Here is a 22,934-nt window from a genome sequence, read left to right on the forward strand (position 1 = left end):
CCCCTAATAATTCTCATTTCTTTATCTCTGTGCTCTATACATTATATTCAAATGACCTGAACATATTGGTTGGGGAAAGTAAACTATGACCATGTCTTTCATAGCTGTATCTCTAACACATAGCATGGTTCCCTGCTGTTCACTGAAGGAATGAATGTTATAATATCCATAACCCTTGCATTACAGAACAGGCACATGATACCACTCAAAATTGGTTGTGAAGTCAATGTTATTTTTCCCCAGTTTCTATTATAAAATCAAAAAGGTATATATCCATTTAGGCAGACTTGAAATTTTCTTGTAAGGCAGGCTTGGCATTCTATTTTAACAAAAAAAGTTCTAAACTTTTATAACACTATAAAACCTTAAGGCCCAAGAAAAATGAGTGCATATATTGACGAAAAGATAAGCACAGAATGTTCTATTCTTAGTAGCTTTAATCACAATTGTAAAAAACTGTCAAAAAATTGTAAAAAAAAAAAAAACAACAGTAAATGGATAAATACACTGTGCTTTATTTATATAATGTAATACTACAAAGCAAAACAAATTCACCACTGCTATACACAATATGGATGAATCTTATAGACACAATTATGAGTAAAAGAAGCCAGATACAAGACAGTACTGTTTGATTCCATTTATATACATATTTCAAGAAAAGGCAAAACTAACCTATGGTGACAGAAGCCAAAATTATGATTACCTCTTGGAGGGTTGTAACTACCAAAAAAAAAAGGGGGTACGAAAGAACCTTCTGGGGTGTTGAAATATTCGGTATATTGATCTGTGTGGTGATCAATGTGTAAAAGTCATCAAGTTGTACATTTAAAAATTGAATACTGCCTATATTTATACCATAATCAAATTTGAACAGCACCAAGAAAATCTATGGGCATTCATCCTTTCTTTTACCATCCTTCTCCTCCAAATTGAGCTCCTTAAAGCATAAATCATTTTATATCTTAAAATCACTAATTCATGCTTAACATTTTGACTAGAGCTATTTAAGTACCTCAGTATTCAAGCTAAAAATGCTGCATATGAATTTATGATCTACTTTACATAAATTCTTTAACTGTGAAATATGGGGCATTTATATCTATCATTAGACAAAAAACACTGAAAGGTATTTTACTTTTCTTTCTTCTCCTTAGCCAGCATTCACACAATAACAAATTTAAACTTGTGAATTCCTGTATGCTTCCAAAAAATAGGATAGAAAAAGGACATAAAGAACACCGATCCCCACATCTATGAACTGTTTACAAATGTTTTACAAAAATAAGCTTTGGACACAACGGAAAGCATGTGTGGTGTAATGGGAAGAGGTAACTTCATGGGAAGACAGCCGGATTCTAATTCCAGTTCTGTCACCAAAACAAAACAAAGCTTTCTTGATTGAGCACTTACTAACGTATCAGATACTAATCTAGTTCTGTGAATCAAAAATGGAAGAGATAGTAGATATAGTTAAGAGTGCTTGGCATTCTCTAGATCTTGAATTAGCTCAACGACATTATGAAAGCTGTTTTATTTACTAAACCCAAGATACTTTTCAAAAATTAATAAGTCAAAAAGAGAAACTCCTACCTAGGTCAATTCTATAATGGATGACTTTTTATTAATGTAAAATAATAGAGTGGTTATGACCTTTTTAGGAAGAGACATATTCATGTTTATGGATATGTAAATAATTGTTCAGTTAACAAACAAAATTATTTTTAAACGAATTTATCTCTTAGGCAAATCCATAGAGACAGAAAGTAGATTAGGGACTGCCAGGTAGTTTGGAGGAAGGAATGAGGAGTGATTGTCAGCGGTCATGGGGTTTTTCTTTTCGGAGTGATGAAAATGTTCCAGAATTTTTTTTTTTTAAGTTCTAAAATTAGATAGTCATATGACTGCACAACTCTGAATATCCTAAAAACCAGTGAATCATATACCTTAAAAAGGTGAATTTTATCTCAATAAAGCTATTATTTTAAAAACAAGTTTTAAAATATTTTATCTCTAGATTTAACTACCTAGATTGCAGACAACTAGAGAAAATCATAATACACTGGTATAAATTTAAAACCCTGAAATTGGTCAATGCCAATGATATGTTCTTATTCTGAGGTAAATTATTCACTAAATCCTTATAAATCGATTTGCTTCATAAAGGATTCTACTTTTCTCCTTTCTGATATTGTTGCTATTAAAACAACTTAATCTGAACCAGTCTTACCTCCACAGGTAGTTTCTGCTTTTTCTTTATGCTTGCCTAAAGGCTCCTGTTACAAGCTACAGATCAGAAACTGAGTCTTCTGGAAGAAACACAAAAGCCTCAATAAAAGACTATACACATACTCCTGATGGATGATATTAAAAGATATTACTCATAAATACAAGCTTCCTGAGATAAGCTGATATTATCACCAGAAAAAAGGTATTTCTCAGAAGGTACCAAGTGACTGTCAGGATGTCCAGGATGTCTTTACATTCCAGAAGCAGATGACTTTATAGAAGTAGGCTGCTTATCCCAAGACCAATAGAACATAAATTTCCAACCTACTTGAAACTATTGCTTGTAATACTTCTTTTCGTGCTTTTGTTCTAATTCACCTTGTCATTTCTCTTTCACCAAGGATAATGGAGAAGAACTGCTCTGTACTCATACCCTGGCGACCTTACATGTCTCCACATAGGCAGGCTTAACCACAGGCTGACCTAAGCTCTGGCAGAATGCCTCATGATACTCCAGACTATGGAAATATATGCAGTCGTGGCAGGTGCTGCTACAAAGCTCTCTCACCCACTGCCCTGAACTCTTCTGCCTGGCCACCGTTCCTCAGACACAGGGTATCCTACCACTCGTGTTGCCTGTGATTATCTGGTTTCAGTGTTACCCAGTGAGACAATGGACAAGAGAAGCTGACACCATGGTGATCTGTTGTCTATGTAAGTAATAAACTGAATTTTACTGGCTGAATTTGTCAGCGTGCTTAACAGAAAACTTCCTTGGCTATAGGCTTGCCCATGCCTACTCCGATCTTTTCCCTCAACTATATAGCTTACATATGATCCTCTTGACAAAGCCTTGACCTAACTCCCTACCTTATACTTCCCAAACTAGGTATTTCTTCTCAAGGGAAATACTGTCTGGTCATACCAGGGCCATGGAAGAGTTACCTCACCTGAGTTTTTACGATTTTATGTTTATCCCCAAACTGGACCTTGAACATTTATATCCTAGATGACTCATCTTATTTGTTTCAGAAAAAAAGTTTCTCTTTACAAACTACCGTGGTAAAATCTGATGGATATCTACAACATTTAAAGTGTTTTTATCTTTATCCTCTATCTAACAGGTTCTTACAGCCTCTGGAATGTATTTGGTTTGCAGAAACTCAGCTTATCCCTTTTTGACTGTCTATAGCCATGGCAAGTTTCATTACTTGAGCCAACCTTAGAATTTGTCAAAGCCTCAACTCAAATACAAATTCCTTCAAGAATGAGATTTTGCACAAATTTATGGGCAAAATTTTAAATTCTAATTAGCCTAAGATCCTGCATAGTCTTATGACAATCCTTCCAAATTCTGCTTAACTCTATGTAAGTTATCTCTATCCCAGAGACAACTAAGAATCCCTTTCTTACTCACTTTTGAGCAATTCCTCTTATGGTTTTACATATGTGACCCTTTTAATCTTTATTTTCTGAATCAACAACATCATCCTTATTCATATTTGCCTCATCAAAATCTAACATATATACATATAACAACTGTATATAAAAATATAATAATTAGACGATTTCAGATATTTCCTTCCCATCTCCTTCAAAACACTATGCTTCTGTGGGAGTGTCTGAAGGAACAATGATTTATCTGGAGGAAAAAAAAAACCAGACACTCCCTTTATGCTAGAATCATTGGGGCTCTATTTTCAACTACAGAGGTCACGTAACTTGAAAATGTTATCAAAAATTTGTGACTAACATTGACTATAAAGATAAATAATACTGCAAAGCCCAAGAATTACAACAAACTAAAGTCATTGATCTAAGTGGTGTGGATAACAGCATAGTCCTAAATTTCTTGCTGGTAAGCCAAGAAAAAAATATGAATTACTGCTAATGTTTCCTGCTGCCCATGGAGTAGTATCACAGGGAAAGTTGACCTATGTATATTCAAATAAAAGATAAGACAACTTGATTATCAAAAGTAGACTCAGAAGTCTGAATTTTAAGATCTGATCTCCTAATCAAAGTGAGAGAATATCTGGTCACTCTAAAGTAACTTCCAGTCTCTTCTTATAATAGTTATGGCTATTCTTACTTGTCTGACAGTCTTCTAATTCCAATGCTTGGTCTCCAGAGTCATACATGCTTCTGCACAGCTGTTATTTTATCAGATGATACAAAAATTCATTTTGCAACAGAAGGAAAACAAAAGGACTCTGATATTCAGTCAGGCTAAATACCAAGGCCTTTGATCACAATTCCTCCAAAAATCATAACACATACAGCAGTGAATATGTAGCATACTGTTCTATACCGATAGGACTAAGGCAGTACTGCTAAAATAAAACTCTACCAAATTCCTAGCAGGTGCATACAAAAGTGCTAACTCTGTATCTCTGAGCCTAACAGATACTCTCATATCCCACCTCATACCTCTTTATAAAGAAATCTCTGTACTTTTGTGACAGCAGAACAAAATCAAAAGGAAGAATTTCTAGTTCCTAAATGACCCAATCAGAACATAAAACCTAGGGGCGCCTGGGTGGCGCAGTCGGTTAAGCATCCGACTTCGGCCAGGTCACGATCTCACAGTCCGTGAGTTCGAGCCCCGCGTCGGGCTCTGGGCTGATGGCTCGGAGCCTGGAGCCTGTTTCCGATTCTGTGTCTCCCTCTCTCTCTGCCCCTCCCCCGTTCATGCTCTGTCTCTCTCTGTCCCAAAAATAAATAAAAAACGTTGAAAAAAAATTAAAAAAAAAAAAAAACATAAAACCTAGAATTCCTCCTAATACATAATAAACTTTTTTACTTTTCCCCTCTTTTTCACTTTCAGCATGGAGAGACAGGGTGAACTCATTTCTCACCCAGCAAGCAGATTCATAGCTTAAAAAAAAAAAAAAACCTCAGGTGAATTGTATTATTCCTTGAAAGCTATTTATAGAAACTTTTATTGATCAAAATATAAAATATGTTACAATTCCAAAGATTAAGATGAAGCTAAGACTAAGATTAGTTTACACAGGGGTATGCCAGAAATCTGACTCATTTTTAGATGTGAGCTGCAAATTTGGCTCTGACCTTCAGGAAACAAGGATTAGGTACAAGAAAATGGTGCTTCTTTTTTAAAATTTTTTTAAGTGTTTTATTTTTTTACTTTTGAGAGACAGAGAGAGCAGGGGAGGGGCAGAGAGAGAGGGAGACAGAGGATCTGAAGCGGGCTCTGCGGCTGACAGCAGAGAGCCCAATCCAGGGCTCAAACTCACGAACCTTTGACATCATGACGTGAGCTGAGCTTAACCGAATAAGCCACCCAGGTGCCCCAAGACAACAGTGCTTCTAAGACAAATACAGACCAGTTGCTCGAGAGGCATCTTCTTTTCTAGGAGTGAAACCAGAAAAATTTCTCCCCTGAGTGCTCATAAAGACATTATTAGCTGGTACAATGGTCAGTACTTCACACAATGGACACTATCTTCAGTGCAATAGTTTATCACCTACAGCATGCCCCAATTTGAACCAAGGGTTTGCAGTCAAAATCCAATTGCAAAAAAGCAATTATATGAGGAAACAAAGTAATATTGTTCAAGTATGCAATTGTCTGATGTTCCTATTTTTTAAAATATTTTATTTTATTTTTTAAGTAATCTCTGTAGCCAACATGGGGCTTGAACTCACAACCCAAGAGTCGCTTGCTCTACTGACTGAGCCAGCCAAGTACCCACCCCTCTGAGATTCTGATTTAATCCAAGGATGAAATTCACAACATCTAGAGCAGGGATTCTCAAAAACTTTATGTATATAAGAATTTTTAGTCCTCCCAACAGAAAGGGAGGGGGGGGCATTTGTTCATTTAACATGTATTTATTCACCACCTTCTCAGTGGGGATACAATGATAAACCAGAAAGAGACATGGTTTCTTCTCTCAAGAAGTATTTAATCTAGTGATGGGGGAGATAGACATCAATGAAAGAATCACAAATATATATAAAATAACAACCATACAAGTAAATGGAGGAGGTAAATAGTGCTATGAGAGCACAGAATAGGAGAAAGTCATCTGTCAGGGAAGTCTGAAAGGCTTTCCCTGAGGAAGTCATGAATGAATGGAGGTGATGAGTTAGCCTAAGAGATAAAGGGCTGGGGAAGGACCTCTGGTAGACAGACACAGCAAAATTTCTGTGTAGAACTGAGACAGAAACTGAGACAATGCCAATGTCACTGGATAATAAAGAAAAAGGGAAAGTTGGTTCAAAATTAGGCTGGTTGCTTCTAGATCATGCACAGCTTTGACCATATTTGGAGTTTATTCTAATATAAATGAGAAAGCACTCAAGTGTTTCCAGGAAAGAAGGTGATATAATTAGATCTTCATTCTGAAAGATAGCTTTGGGAGTAAAAAACAGATCTAAAGGGGAAATAAAACAGTTGCAGGAAAGCAGGATGCCACTGCAAAAATCAAGCAAGAATCCAAAAGAAGAATGGAATATATTTGGAGAATCAGATAACTTGACACTCTCCACCCAAATACATACATTTTACCACAGATGGGGATGTTTATTCTCTAACAGTTCTGAGGCAGAAAAAATGAGCTGAAAATCAGTAATACTGAGAAATTAATAAACCATTATCCTTCAGGCAATTCTCCATTAATATTACAAACATTCCCATAATTTGTATATTTAAATGTCACCTCATTATTCCTGAGGTCATTCCTTTGAATGGGGTCAAGATTTTCCTTAAAAGTAGTAAGGAGGTGAATGAATAATGTGTTAATCTTCTATATCACAGGAAGACATAATCCCCATCATTTCAGCCTCAAAATTTTCAAAGCAGGCATTATAATGATCTGACTCAGGTAATGAATTTATCAGTAACATATTAATGAAACATGTGAATTCAAGCAATGTAACTTCCTGATAAACCTCCCAATATAAATTTGGTGCACAGTATACCATTAAGTTGTTAATTAAAAGACCTGAACGAAGAAAAGGAGTCCTTAGAAGATCTATGCTTTTATTTAAACACATTTTTCAGGAGCACCTGGGTGGCTCAGTTGGTTGAGTGACCAACTTCGGCTCAGGTCATGATCTCACAGTTTGAGTTTGAGCCCCCGCATCAGGCTCTGTGCTGACAGCTGACAGCTCGGAGCCTGGAGCCTGCTTCAGATTCTGTGTCTACCCCCCTCTCTGCCCCTCCCCTGCTCATGCTCTGTCTCTCTCTCTCTCTCTCTCTCTCTCTCTCTCAGTAATAAATAAACATAAAAAATAAAATAAAATAAAATAAACACAGTTTTCAGGAAATGAAAAGGTTAAAAACAAATGAACTATATATTCAACTCAAGAATTCAGAAATGGGCAAACCCAAAAGAAGAATGAAAATAATAAATATAAGGACAGAAATAAAAAAATACAGAAAACAATAGAGAACATAAATAAAACTAATGGCTATTCTTTAAAGAAAGCATTAACATTCACCATTCACTGTAGTGCCAGCTTGTCTCAGTAGTCCTGCAATCTCTCAAATCTAGATATTAATAAACAGAAAATGCAAATAATTCCATTTTAGCTTTTCCTCTTCTAAGAAAAAGGGTAAGTTAACTTTGTTATTTTTCCCTTAAAGTCCAAAATACTGCCTGGAACAGAACCTTTAAAAAACTGGGGGCCATCAGAGGATTATGGATATGTGACTTTAACAAATAATTTAAAAATAGTTTTCAGGGGGCATCTAGGTGGCTCAGTCAGTTAAGCATCCAACTCTTGATGCCAGCTTAGGTTGGGATCTCATGGTCCTGGGATTGAGCCCTGCATAGGGCTCCGTGCTGAGCGTGGAGCCTGCTTGGGATTCTCTCTCTTTCCCTCTCTGCTCCTCCCCTCCCCTGTTCACATTTACCCACACACTCTCTCTCAAAATAAATAAACATTAAAAAAATTTTTTTCCAGCAATTTTTAGTCTACCCTTTTTATTATCTAATTCTTTCACTACTTAAGACTATCTTCAATTCCAGCAAATGTGTGTATGACCAAGTAATTGTGAAGTAAAATAACATCTTGAATCAGGTTAGTTAAAAAAAAAAAAAAACAAAAAAACAAAAAAAAAACTAGTATGATAGTTAACAATTACTGAATAATTACTATGCTGCAGACATTTTTGATCCATTTGCTTCATTTTCATGTTAACTCTGAAATATATTATCCCCAATAAACAGGTGAAGAGAAGGGACAAAGACCTTAACTGATTCTGCTAGTAAATGACAGAGCTAGAGCCCAAATTCAAGACAGTCTGATTGCCAGACCCATAGTTCTTAACCATATTGCTCTAATAGCTTCACACATTTGGTCACAGGAGAAAACTGCAAATAGCCAAACCACTTAATATCAGCTAATGTAAAGAAGATTATTTAAGAAGCTCACCAACTAGTAGGTAGGCTATGAGGGTGTTTACTACAAACTTCAACATCTTTGCATGTTTGAAACTTTTCACAATAAAATGTTGAGGAAAAGAAACTTCAACATGCGTTTAAGTGGTATTTTAAGAGACGATACAGAGAAACTGTTAAGGTCTAAAAGTTGCATTTCTGACATGCAAAAGTAAATAATAACTACTTCAGTTCCACAGAAATTATTTTAATGTTTGTTAAGGAAATGGCAGCCACCAGGCTAGATCAGTTCAACTGATAATATGGGACTTGGAGTTATAAGGTGCTATAGGGTTTTCTTTTTATTAAACAGTATTTTTCTCAGGGACTCAAAGAAAATTAGTCCAAATTTTGTATTATATATATATTTTAAAAAGAAGTAAAAAGAATCAAATCATGCAGAGCTGGAAAATGGGGTTCCCTGTTCATTTCAGGGTCCCAGACAAGCTGATAAAGTACTGGTGTAGTTTAGCTGGAATGTAAATTGGTGCATCCACTGTGGAAAACAGTATGGAGGATGGTCCCGTAATTCCACTACTGGGTATTTATTCAAAGAAAATAAAAACACTAACTTGAAAAGATATAAACACCCCTATGTTTATTGCGGCATTATTTAAATACACAAAATATGGAAGCAACCTAAGGGTCCATCAGTAGATGAATGGATAAAGAAGACGTGGAATATTAGCCATAAAAAGAGAATGAGATCTTGACATTTGGGACAACAGGTACAGACAGACATAGAGAATATTATGCTAAATGAAATAAGTCAAAGACAAATACCATAGGGTTTCACTTACATGTGGAATCTAAAAAATTAAACAAACATACAAGCAAACAAAAAACAGAAACAGATTCATAAATACAGAGAACTGGTGGGTGCTAGAGTAGAGGCGGGTAGGGGAATGAGCAAGATAGATGAAGGGGACTAAAAGGTATAAACTTCCAGTTATAAAATAAATAAGTCACAGGGGCACCTGGGTGGCTCAGTCAGTTAAGCGTCCAACTTCGGCTCAGGTCACAATCTCGTGGTTTGTGAGTTTGAGCCCCACATAGGGCTCTGTGCTGACACCTCAGAGCCGGGAGCCTACTTCTGATTCTGTGTCTCCCTCTCTCTCTGCCCCTCTCCCGCTCATGCTCTGTCTCTCTCTCTCAAAAATAAATTAAAATGTTAACAAAATTAAAAAAATAAGTTACGGAGATGAAAAGTACAGCATAGGGAATATAGTCAATAATGTTGTGTAATAACATTCTATGGTGACAGATGGTGACACTTATTGTGAGGAGCACAGAGTAATGTACAGAATTGTTAAATCCCTATGTTGTACACCAGAAACTAATATTATATTTTATTGTCAAATGTACTTCAGTAAGAATTTAAAAAAACATGTATTATCCCACTGCTTTCTGGTCTCCAGGGTTTCTGATGAAAAGTACTGTTAAATTTGATTAAAGATCACTTATGGGACTTGGAAAAGAAAAATGGCGTAGTTTAGGCAATAGCTTACTTAAGGTGAAAGCCTCCATGTCAAAGTCAGAAGATGGAAAGAAAAGAAAGGAATGCTGGAAGTAATGGAAATTGCTATGTTATCACTAGGGTTTGCTGTTCAATGAAAACGAAAAGGGGCTAAGCACCAACATCCAGAAAATAGAGCAGAATACTAATGAGATGGTTGGCTGCCAGAATAGCAATTTTCACCTAACATTAAAGAGGACCCACACCCAAATCAATCAATCAATCAATCAAACAAACAAACAAACAAAACCACCTTATTTAATGAGGACCCAGGATTCTGGCAAAGAGAGATCACCTGAACCTGGAAATTAAAGCAGGAGTGCTAAACAAGAATAACCAAACTTGTGACACGTGAAAACTGGTTACTTAAAAAGGTACTGTAGTAAGGTAGAAGAACAAAAGCTTTAGAGTCAGCAAGATATGGGTTCAAATTCTGCCTCCCAGTCATATACAACCTATATACTAACTTGAACAAATTATTTTACCCCCTAATATTCAGTTTCCTCATCTGCAAATAGGATCAATTAATTTACCATCACAAAGTTGTTTAAGGATTGAGATGAGTAGCCCTCAACTGAAGTTTCCTTTCCTCTTTTGATTTACCTGAAATATATGTCTTTTAAACTGATAAGAACAGATACTACACTTGATCTTAGCCAAAAGGCCGAGAAGCGATGAAATATATGCGATGGCCGAGAAGCGATGAAATAATAGAATGGGTATGGTAGATGACAGGCACTTTCATAGAAATTGGGAAAGGATATAAACCCAAGAAGCATGGATTCCAAGGGGGAAATTTCCTTTATTTTTCTTCAGAAAATAACAATGAAAAATTATCTCAAACAAGTAAAAGCAGAAAAGAAGCTGTGGTAGACCAAATTTGAAGTCTGTTCCTTAGGGTATTTCTCCATTATCCTATCATTAAGCAACACTTGGGTACAGTCTGTATAAAAGCCTCCCATATTTCCAAAGTCTCCTGAACACAACAAGGAAATACAAAATGGAGTATAATACCTAAGGTTCATAGTGATTATGGTGACATTAGATGTTCATGATGATCCAAAGTAACTAAGAAAAGGATAAATCAGTAACTGTCTAGTTAGTACGACAAGAAGGCATGCCATATAAGAGTTCCTTTGAAAATATTTTTAATAAAATTAGTTTCTGATAATCAAGTATCTGTTGATGCTAAATTCCCTGCCTCTATCCAATGCCAGATAAAAGAGGTATTATTGTATATTAATCTATGAAATGAAGAATTTTAAAAAATATCCTTGAGCTTGTATGTTTGACACCATGAAGGATAACCACATTACTCCTCAAACATACTTTATGCCATAAGCAAGACAAACTATTATGGGAATAAAACAAAACTGTGTTAACTTGTCATAAGTTTTTTTGAGACTACATTTTAAAAATTATTCTTTTTTTTTAAATGTTTTATTTATTCTTGAGAGAGACAGAGCATGAGCGAGAAAGGGGCAGAGTGAGAGAGGGACACAGAATCCAAAGCAGGATCCAGGCTCTGAGCTGTCAGCACAGAGCCCCGTGTGGGGCTCGAACTCACAGGTCGTGATATCATGACCTGAGCCAAAGTCAGACGCTCAACTGACTGAGCCATCCAGGTGCCCCCAAAATTATTCTTTTTAAAATTTCATCTACTATCTCAGGTATCTCACTAAGCTAAAATTAATTTAGTCTCATTCCCTTTCAATTTATCCTTCTGACTTAGGCTCTCCAATATAGACTGGAGAAGCTAGAAACTCAACAGAAACAAATCTCAGCAAATACAACACTCTTAGAATTTGAAAGCTAGAAAATAATCTACGTGTCATGTCATCAGAACAAAAGTTGAAAACATCTTGTTGCATGAATCTGTAGTGAACTGGGTAAAACTGCCTACAACCCAGTAATATCCAAAAAAACCCACTCGGTCTGTAAATCTTAAATATGCCAAATTAACTGATATGAGATTACCTATATGAGGCTCCAGGTTTTGGGGAGGGTGGTAGATTTTTTTTTTTTAAGATATGCCAAAATTAGTCTTTGGCCTAGGTATCCAGCTAAAGCATGTTTCTCCATTCTGCCTTGGCCTGCTTCAAGCCATTTCTGGATCCCTGGATATGACATGACTGGAAATTACATGATCCTTAAGTTAGTTACTATTATATCTAATCAGTGCAACAAGGTCATATATATGCCATGTCATCTGGATTTACTATTGTATCTGAATTTTCATTTTCCAGGTTTAGAAGGTATTACAGGTAGAGCTTAAAACAAGAATCTTCTTGTGTGTGTTATATATTGAAATTTTATCAATAAGATGAAGTACAAATGTACATTAATGTAAGAGAAAAATGTGTAATTAATGATTATGAAAACCATTTTATGCACAAAAGAAACTAACAATTTTCAAATAGCCAAGTAGAAAACCTGAGTAATATTATTGATAGGGTAAGTTAGCTATTGATTTTAAGAAGAGTATAACAGAAGTCCCTGGGTGGCTTAGTTGGTTAATCATCAGACTCTTGATCTGGGCTCATGTCATGATCTCACCACGGTTCATGAGTTCAAGTCAGGCTGAGGGCTGGCAGTGTGAAGCCTGATTGGGATTCTCTCTCTCTGCCCTCCCCAGCTCACTTGCGCTCTCAAAGTAAATAACTAAACTTAAGGGAGAAAAAACAACAATTAGACCACTAAAATTTCTAATAACAATTTGAGGGATAATATTTCAGAATTATTTACATATTCCAGAAATTTAATCTATGGTGGGGATATTAACTTTAGTCTGAGCTTTGGTCAAACATTGGTTTTCATACTTGGATATCTGGTATTCCAAAAATATATATATATTTGCTACAATATGTATATACAGCCAAACTATGTAGGTATTTCTTACATAAATGCATTATTCACTTCTGTTTTCATTTGCTTACATAAAACATATTTTTTAAGTAGGCTCCTATGTATCCCAAGGATACAGAAAATAAACCAACCCACAAGCTCCTTTATGGGCCAAAGAATAGACTTCATGAAAAATTCAAAGCTCAGACACAAGACCCAGTGATCTAACATTTTATTGTCAACTGTCAGTCATCAAAGAAAATTCAAGCAAAAGAGGTATTGGCTCTTCTGATCTCTATGCATTTTCTTTTTTTTCTTTTAAGTTTTATTTATTTTGAGAGAGAGAGAGACAGAGTGTGCATGTGAGTGGGGGAGGGGCAGAGAGAGAGGGGAAGACAGAGAATCCCAAAGCAGGCTCCGGACTGTCAGTACAGAGCCCGACTTGGGGCTCCATCTCATGAACTGTGGTGAGATCATGGCCTGAGCATAGATCAAGAGTCCTATGCTTAACCAACTGAACCACCCTGGCACCCCTCAATGCATTTTCAATAAATTGTCTTAAAAGGTTAAAATGCATATACAATAGAAGAATTCTTGTTTACTACAGCTAAAAATGTGCACAGTTACTAAGATTGAACTGATTTCATACTCTTTTAAAAATATGTGAGAAAATTAACCTTCTTTATACATTCCATTCTTACTGTTTTAGGATTTAGAAAAACTCTTTGTCATAGAAAATGAATTTATAGTAAAGTAGGCTCAAATTGCCGTGATCAAGTAATATCTAAAAGAAGAAAAAAACAAAACCCAAGCCCTTTTAAGGATCCAATATCCCAATCCAGCATCAGTAAATGCAGTAAGATTTACCACCATTAAGAGGCAGCAAGGCAGAGAGTTCGAAACCGAATGCAGCAAGACATAGACTGGTTCTCGCTCAGCTGCTTCATCACCTTGGACAAGTTATTTACCCTCTTAACCTGTTTCCTAAACAATAAAATGAAGATAATAATATCTGTCCTTTCTATGTGGATCAAAGGAATTAAAGCATGTGGATTAGAAATAGCAATATATGTAAAATATTAAGTATCGTGAGTTCTAAATCTAGGTTCTTTTTTTCTACCATTTTTTTTTAATGTTTATTCATTTTTGAGAGAGAGAGACAGACAGAGCGTGAATGGGGTAGGGGCAGAGAAAGAGGGAGACACACAATCCAAAGCAAGTTCCAGGCTTTGAACCATCAGCACAGAAACTGATGCAGGGCTCGAACCCACGGACTGCAATGTGAGATAATGACCTGAGCCAAAGTCAGATGCTCAGTCAACTGAACCACCAAGGTGCCCCTTTTCTATCACTTTTATAAATAGATTGTTGTTGATTTTTACATGGTTTTATCCTTTTAATGATAATTAACTTAGGATTCCCTTTAAACACTTCTTGGGACTTGCTTTGGTTACTTGCCATTCAAAAATGTGGGTATGATTTATGAAAGTTGAAGTAATAAAAAAGTTCATTTGGGGCTCCTGGGTGGCTCAGCTGGTTGAGTGTTGGACTTCAGCTCAGGTCATGATCTCACAATTCGTGAGTTCAAACCCCATGTCAGGCTCTGTGCTGACAGTGCAGAGCCTGCTTGGATCCCCATCTCTCTCTCTCTCTCTCTCTCTCTCTCTCTCTCTCTCTGCCCCTCTCCAGCTCACACTCACTTGCTCTCTGTCTCAAAAATAAATACTTTTTAAAAAGTTCATTCAAATTAGTAATGTTAAGTCATGAACTCACATTAAAAAAGTAAAGCAAAAGAAAACAAATACAAAATCATTTTACAATAGAGAAACGTTGCTCTTTGCCAAGAGTAGTAATAATCTGCTAAAACTGCTTTTGCTAAGGTCATCCAGTAACTACTATCTGGGTTGGTACATGGCATCAGCAGTCAAGTAGTATCTCCCAGGAACCAAACACTTCAAAAAAGATACAATAAATAGGAATGACCTCAGAAAGTTCAACCATAAAATGAAAAGAAGATGAACCAAAACAGAGATGAAGAAGTCAGACACACAGGACCAAGTAAAAGATGACTAAATTTAAGACATTAACATGCAACGAGAAGAAATGTACCTATCAGAAAGGAGGGCTGTTTAACAATAGAAATGTTGAAAAAGGAAAGGTGAAGAGACAAATGTGGCCAGTGCCCATGTAAGCACTGCTCAGGAAAGAGGATATCCTGTAAAGCTGATAGATGCAAGTAACTGCTTGGCAGATATATTATGAACTTTATTACAGCCTGATGCCATTTAAAATTCCAGTCATTTACAATCAACTCCTTCATTCTAATCCCATACTCCTGTTCATTAAGCAACTTTTGATAATTTGGTTTTCCATATAGCAGCCTATATGGAGAGAATACCCTCCCTGGTGAAAACATCTTATCCTCATTTTTTGAATTGGTATTCTGATATACACATACACATTCTCTTGTGATAGAGATGTCTATACTCAAATAAAAGTGTAAGCTCTACAATCAGATTACTTGAGTTCCCACTGATTTACTCTGTGACCTTGGAAAATTCATCAGTCTCTCTTCATTTGTAAAATGAGGGCTGTTATATAGGGTTATTGTGAAGATTAAATGAAGTAATTCATGGAAAGCACTTAAAACAGAACCTGGCATATAGTAAGCACCATAAAAATGTTAGCCACTGTTGGGGTGCATGACTGGCTCAGTTGGTTAAGTGTCCAACTTTGGCTCAAGTGATGATCTCGTGGTTCGTAAGCTGGAGTCCCGCATCAGGTTCTGTGCTGACAGCTCAGAGCCTGAAGCCTGCTTCAGATTCTATGTCATTCTCTCTCTGTGTCCCTCCCCTGCTTGTGCTCTCTCTCTCTCAAAAAGAAATAAACTTAAAAAAAAAGTTTTAAAAATGTTAACCACTGTTACTATTTTTTAGCATGAATTAACATCCCCAAGTCTGATCAGCCCTGAGACTGATCAGTTTCTGAATCTGAGAGATTAAAGCAAGACCACTGGGGGCATCGATGCACAAAATATATTCTGACAGCCCTAGACTGGCCGGAGGCTTGACTTGGTGAATTCAAGGTCACCCATCTCTCTGAGATTTTTTTGGAAGTCAGATCACCTCTGTCTATCCAGGTGAAAACTTGACTTCATCGCATAACAAAAGGTCACAAACTCAAATGCATAAGTGGTCAGCAAGTCACTTCATAAGCAGACCTTAGGTGCTGAATATGCAAAGAAAGGATCAGTGAAAAGATTGTGAAGGATGAAGACCACAAGTCTAGTGGCATTCAAGCACAAGTATTGTTAAACATCCTGTCAGGCAAACAACAAGATACTTGGTCTGAAGGCCAGCTGTTTGCAAGCCCTGCAGTACTGTTTCATTCATGTTTTTAAAAGTCCTAATTTAGTATATCCTGTGACCAGTTTTCAACCCTTTCCTTTACCTGCTCTGTGATCACCCTTTCCTTGAAACGTTCTCCTCCCTTGGCTTCCAGAAAACCTGTCTTCACGGTCTACTACACATAGCTGGGTGATCTCAGCATCTAGACTAACATCTTTGTTAGAAACTCTCAGATCTTTACCTCCAGTTCTATCAATGCTAAGAAATATCCCATGAATTTTGCCTTTTGTCTGCCTTCTTACTGTCAATGCTTTCGATTAAGTCCTCGTTACCCAATTTCTAGATTTTTACAGTGGCTTTGATTCATTCCTTTTTTTCATGCTCCACACCCATCAGCAAATCCTATTGGTTCTATCTTCAAAACATATCCAAAATCCAACCATTTTCACCTCCTTGGCCTAAACCATCATCACTTGTCACTTACATTACTTCAAGCAACTTCCTTTTTACCATTCTTTTACTATAGCATCACCTTGTACGTCCTCTGTTCAAATCCTCCAGTGGCTCCCATACCACTCAGAGTGAAATCCAAGTTCCCTAATATGGCCTTCCAAGGCCCTACACAGTCACCCTTGCCCATCCAACTTCATCTCTTCTCTTCCCCTTGCTCATTCTTTTCTCTAGCCACACTGCCCCCTTTTTTCCTTAATTACACTAGGCTCATTCCTAGTTCTAGGCTTTCTCCACCTTCTGTTCCCTTTATCTAGAATGCTTTTCTCCCAGATGTACTGGGCCTGGATTGCTCTTATTCTAGGGCTTTGCTCAAATGCTCCTTTTTCAGTTGAATGTTTCCCTAACATACCCTACTTAAGATGGAAATACCCTTCCCACACCCATAGGATAACCCACCTTCCTTTCTATCAGCATTGATCACATTTGTTTTTCATGTTTATCATCTTTTTCTCCAAAGAAAATGTAAGTTCCATTGGGTAAAGGATTTTTTTATTTATTGCTATCTTTCCCAAGTCCAAAACAATATATACTAAATATTAGCTGCTTAATATTTCATGAAAATCATTGAAAGCTCCCTAACTTGTCTTCCTTCTACTGATATCCCTTTCCACAGTCTGCCTCCTCCTAGCCTCCAGGTATCATGCCAAAAAATGCACCTGAACATTCTCCTGCTTAAAAAACTTGATGAGAGGGGTGCCTGACTGGCTCAGTCAGAAGAACATGTGATTCTTGATCTCGGGGTCTTGAGTTTTGAGCCCCACGTTGGGTAAAGAGATTACTTAAATAAACTACAAAAAAATCAAAAAATTAAAAACTTTGATGAGATCTTTACATCATTCAGGGTCAGATTCCTAATTCACGGAAGCCTTTTCCTCATTCCCCAAAATATGTTGTACATGCTTCACATACTAACACTTTTATCATCTCTAAACCTACTATGCCATTTTACTTCTTCATGCTTTTCATATATTTGTCTCTGGCCAAATTTTTACTCATCCTCCAGACATGATGTCTCCATGAATCCCCCATCTATGCCACTACCGCCTTCAATTTATACCTCTATTATATGACTGGTGCTGCAATTATATATTTACCAGTCTGTTTCTTTTACTAGATTATAAGATCCTAGAGAGCAAATTCAGTGAGATTGTATTCAGATTTGTTTCCTCAGTGCTTAACACTATATACTTGGCACAGAATTCTGCTGAATGGAAATTTAATCAATGAAAATTCAAAAGTAAATGAAACGATTTGTTTATGAAGGGCTAACAAAAGAAAAATGTCTTTCTAAGAGTCAAAGTGGTTTCCAACATCAAACCTGAACATGACGTAGAACTTGAGTTTTTTATATTTGCTAAAGAAAAGCTCACTTTGGTAGTTTTCACAATAGTTAAATGAGTAGATTCAGGAGTAAAAAATAAACTAATGATACAATTTAAGTTTTGCAAGACGAAAAGAGTTCTGAAGATTGGTTGTATAACAATGTGTAGGTCCTTAACACTACTGAACTGTACAATTACAAATAGTTAAGATGTAAATTTTACATGTGTATTTTACCACAATTAAAAATAAAATAAGGCCGCCTGGGTGGCTCAGTCTGAGCGGCCAACTCTTGGGTTTCAGCTCAGGTCATGATCCCAGGGTTGTCGAATTGAGCCCTCCATGTTTAGCAAGGAGGCTGCTTGAGACTCTCTCTCACCCTCTCTCTCTCTGCCCCTCCCCAACTTGCATGCAAGCTTGCTCTCTTTCTCTTTAAAAAGAAAAATATATGTGTGTGGGTGTATACATATATATATACACATACATATATACATATATATAAACATATATATACACATATAAACAAATATATATATACATATTTATGTAAACATATATATGTATAAAACATTAATTAATAGCCTAGTGAGGGAAGGCATTTGCTCAAGTATACATACAAATTTACAAACCAAATATTGTATAGAACATCAAGTGAACTCTAATGTGAGATAAAGCATCTGCAATTTTTTAAACTAAAATTATTGACTAAAATGGGAAGAGAGATGAGTATCACCTAATTCAACTACCTTATTTCACAAATAAGATAAATAATCATGAAAAACAAAAAATATTAACCAAGTTAGAGGAAAAATGATCAAAACTCAGGTTTTACTGCGAATGCAGGGGTTTCTTAGATTTACCACATTACAACCCACAACAACTCAGAAAGTCAAGGCTGGAACTTAGCACGCTGCATCCCTATGCAGACTTAATGAAGAGTGAAAATAATACAAGTAGAAGTTTGCATACCTGTGCGCTATCTAGTCTCCATCTGTGGGATCCCCTAGACAAGGTACTGAATGCTGTAATACTATATGCCTCCTCATGGGATTAATGTGAGAATCAAATGAAAGCCCTATTACAAATGTAAAGTGTAATCATCTTCTACATCCTCATCCCTTCAGATTCTCCAGTGCAGTCTCTTAGTAAGGTTTCAATCATTATGTGCAAGGGAGAGAGAAGAGGGAAATAATATAAACTTGTATAGGGGTGCCTAGGTGGCTCAGTTGATTAACTGTCTGACTCTTGTTTTTGCCTCAGGTCATGATCTCATGGTTTGTGAGAGGGATTCTCTCTCTCTCTCTCCCTCTGCTGCTACCCAGCTTGTGTTCTCTCTCTCTCTCAAAATAAATAATCTTTATATATATTGTACACACACACACATATATGTATATATACACACATATATATGTATGCATACATATATACATACACATACATACACACACCGTAATTCTGACTAGTTGGGAGTTTTGTTGTTCTTGTTTTACATGAGGAAGAAAAGTGGGGAGAGGAGGAAAAGAAGGAGGTGAGGAGGTGGGAAGGTTGCTCATAATGGGCAAAGAATAGCTTCCTCCTAAAGGAAATTATTCTACACATCTCTTAACAATTAAAGACTCTCAGAATCACAAGGTCTTATATTGTTCATGTTAAAATTACCATTTTTCCCAGTGCAGGCCCTGTAAAACTCACTTTTAGAATATTTCAGAAAATTATGTAATACTTAGGTATGTATCTATCTTTCCTACTCCACTGTACATGTGTCCAAAACAGGAACTCACAGTATTTAGCCTTTAAAAGTTGTTTGTGAATTGTTTTAATTGGATTAACACCCTGTGAAATACAAAGCTAGGTGGCTGAAGCTGTGCCAAAGAGAACTAGATGAAAGGGAAGAACTGAATGAAAAGAGGTAAGAATTTTGTCTCACTTTGGATTCTCCCCAACTCCTTCTCCACCTCTTATTGATTTCTCAGATCCTATGCAGAAGTCCTCTACTAACATTCTATATACCCACAAATTTATTTATCGGTATTATTATATTAGTTAACACTAATAAAAATACCATGTTTTCACTCCAGACATGAAAATATTTAAAGAAAAGTACACCAAATGGGTATTTTTTTTTTTTTAAAGCTGGCAAACAAACCTTGTACAAAATGTTCATCATGTAAATCATGTACAAGAGGAGTGCCAGGGTGGCTCAGTCCGTTAAGCATCCAACTCTTGGTTTTGGCTCAAGTCATGACTTCACAGTTCGTGAGATCAAGCCCTGAATCCCGGCTGCCAGCAAGGAGGCTGCTTGAGATTCTTTCTCTTTCTCTCTCTCTCTCTCCCCCCATCTCTTTCTGCCCTTCCCCCAATTGTGCACTCATGCATGTGCGCTCTCAAAATAAATAAATGTTTTTAAAATGCAAGAAAGAGGTTGCCTTCTGAGAATTTCCATTCCCATTTAAAATCTTGTTCTGACACAGAGTCCAAGGGGGGAGAAAGGCTCAATCCCACAAACTGAGATCATAACCTGAGCAGAAATCAAGAGTCAGATGCTTAACCGACTGAGCCACCCATACGCCCTGTAATTCATTATTTTAAAATTCCAAAGTCTTTTTAAAGTCTGGCATCAGAGTTCCTTGCTAGCAAAATTATTTCAATATCTGAATTTGGTGACATGGTTTCTTCATTACATAGAATACATAATTCTACATATTGAAGCTGCTTTGTGAACAGAGAACGTATTTCCTTCTTCCATACAAAATTATGAACTTTAGCTGCATTAGCAAAACCCAGTCATTGGTTTGTCCACAAATATTCAGAGTGGGAAATTTCTCAAAATATTAGTTAACCCATTCCAAGAATTATGTCATTTTAATGACAAGATAATGTAAAATAAGCATGAAAATATGTCAAGTGCAAGCCTAAATAGCCATAATTTTTAGGAGTGTTTTTTGTTGTTTTTTTTTTTACTTTCCAAAAATTACTGCATGTTTAATTGACTTGCTTGGTGATCTACTTGTATTATTACCATATGAGAGTTGTTGAAATATCTGTATCACTCTCAAGGTTGCCAAATATTTAGATATTTCGAATTTCAATGATGTTTGTTATTTCTGCTTGTGGTTTTTTTTTTTTTTTTAAAGTGTTTGGAATGCTTTACCAAAAGCATATCACATTACTCCACAGGTAAAATTTAAGCAATTTGTACGGTTTAGACTAGAGTACAACGTATACTTTTGATTACTTCTATTCCCTAAGGAGTCACTGCAGAGTTCCATATTTTTAAATATTCTAAATAAGAGTTAGATTCAACAGATTTCATTCCAGTAATTTTAACGAACTAAAGCCCTCCTTTTTTTTAATGATTAAGATAGATATCAATGTAAAATAAAAACCTAACCCAAACTTAAATATGCTATTTGCGCTACTAAAATATGTAAATACGCCCAAAACACTAAAAGAACCAAAACTGTTCAAGGCCTAGCAAAAATATCAGAATCTCAGTTAAATGTTCAAATTATACACAGTATTTAGAAAATGCAGCTAGATGGGATAATCCGCGGGGTTTTCACTTTAGAAGAAAACTGTGCTACACTAAGCTTTGCAAAACCTAACATTTTTAACTTGAAACTTACTATTTCAAATTCCAAGGGGGTAAGACTATAAACACATGGCCTTTGGGGGTTTAAGTTTTTCCTTAAAAAAAAAAAAAAAAACAAAAAACACCAAGTTTATTTTTAGGAGTGTGCTAGGGTAGTAGTCAAACAGAACACCGGCTATTACAAATTCCTGGCTCGTCCCATCAGGAAGTGAACGGCGGACCCTGGGCTGGGAGAGGCTTCATTTCAGCCCAGGCTGGACCGCAGCACCGAGCCCGCACGCGGGAGGCGCCGGGCGCAGACCGAACGGCAGACGGAGCCGCCCGGGGGCGGGGGGCTCGCACGTGCGGGCCGGGGGCGGGGCCGGCCGGAAAGGACCCCGGCGCGGGGAGGCGGGCGCGGCCGGGCCGACCTCCCCCGCGGCCGCCAGCCTGGGCTTTACATAAGGGCGCACGTCATGGAACTGATGGAGCCACACAGAGACGTCTAAGTCATGCAGGAGGCGCGCGGCCCCGGCCCGCTCCCGCCGCCCCAGACCCCTCCTCTCATCCGACAGAAAGACAGACAAGAAGGGTTCCCGACCTGTCGTGCCCTGCATGTTCAGAGTCTGTCATGTTTGGTCAAGAACGGGGCGGGGCTGGAGGACAGGTCTGCGAGGCCGGCGGCGGCGGGGCGCGGGGAGGACCCCTGCGCCGCCTGCGGGGTACCTGCTCCCGGCCGCCGCCGAGAGGTGACGAAGTGGTAAAAACTCACGGTTACTAGTGAGCGACACAGACACAGACTTTCCAGTCTATTAACAACCACGCCAGAGAGATGGGACTCTAACTGCAAACACTGGGCAACGGCCCCGCGCTGCCGGCGCTGCCGCTTTAGTCTCTATTCGCCGCCGGTGGCTGAGGCTTGGGAGCGGGCGGGCGGGCGGCGTGCAGCGACGCGGGGATTTGGACACTGGCCGTAACGGTGATTTCTCCTCACCAACATGGCGGCACCCGAGACAGGCGGCTCGATAAAATGGCGCCTGCCGCAACACCTAGCCCGGGACTAAAGGGCAGGAGAGATTCCTCCGCGTGCAGCGGCCCTTGCCCGGCCCGCCGGGGCCGAACGCGTTGCCCATTGGAGGAGGCAGTCCGTCAATCACCTCCAGGGGCGGGTTCCCATCCTTCTC

The 22,934-nt window shown here is 37.6% G+C and overlaps 1 protein-coding gene and 1 pseudogene across 2 annotated transcripts in view; both read right to left on the bottom strand.

The window, feature by feature from the left end:
• ZC3H6 (zinc finger CCCH-type containing 6) overlaps positions 1 to 22,813 on the bottom strand; it is a 69,697-nt gene extending 46,884 nt beyond the window's left edge. Inside the window, exon 1 of one of the 2 annotated variants that reach the window (XM_053890946.1) lies at positions 22,352 to 22,813. In XM_053890946.1, the coding sequence (XP_053746921.1) occupies positions 22,352 to 22,383 (32 nt within the window). In that variant the 5' untranslated portion in view covers positions 22,384 to 22,813. The remainder of the gene's footprint in view (positions 1 to 22,351) is intronic. The other variant, XM_053890947.1, reaches the window with a different exon arrangement.
• Positions 10,714 to 10,831, bottom strand: LOC128773705 (U2 spliceosomal RNA; annotated as a pseudogene).
• Positions 22,814 to 22,934: the final 121 nt, after the last annotated feature.

Source organism: Panthera pardus, unplaced genomic scaffold (genome assembly GCF_024362965.1).
Source record: "Panthera pardus isolate Hobbes unplaced genomic scaffold, ASM2436296v1 HiC_scaffold_26, whole genome shotgun sequence".
Classification (NCBI taxonomy): domain Eukaryota; kingdom Metazoa; phylum Chordata; class Mammalia; order Carnivora; family Felidae; genus Panthera; species Panthera pardus.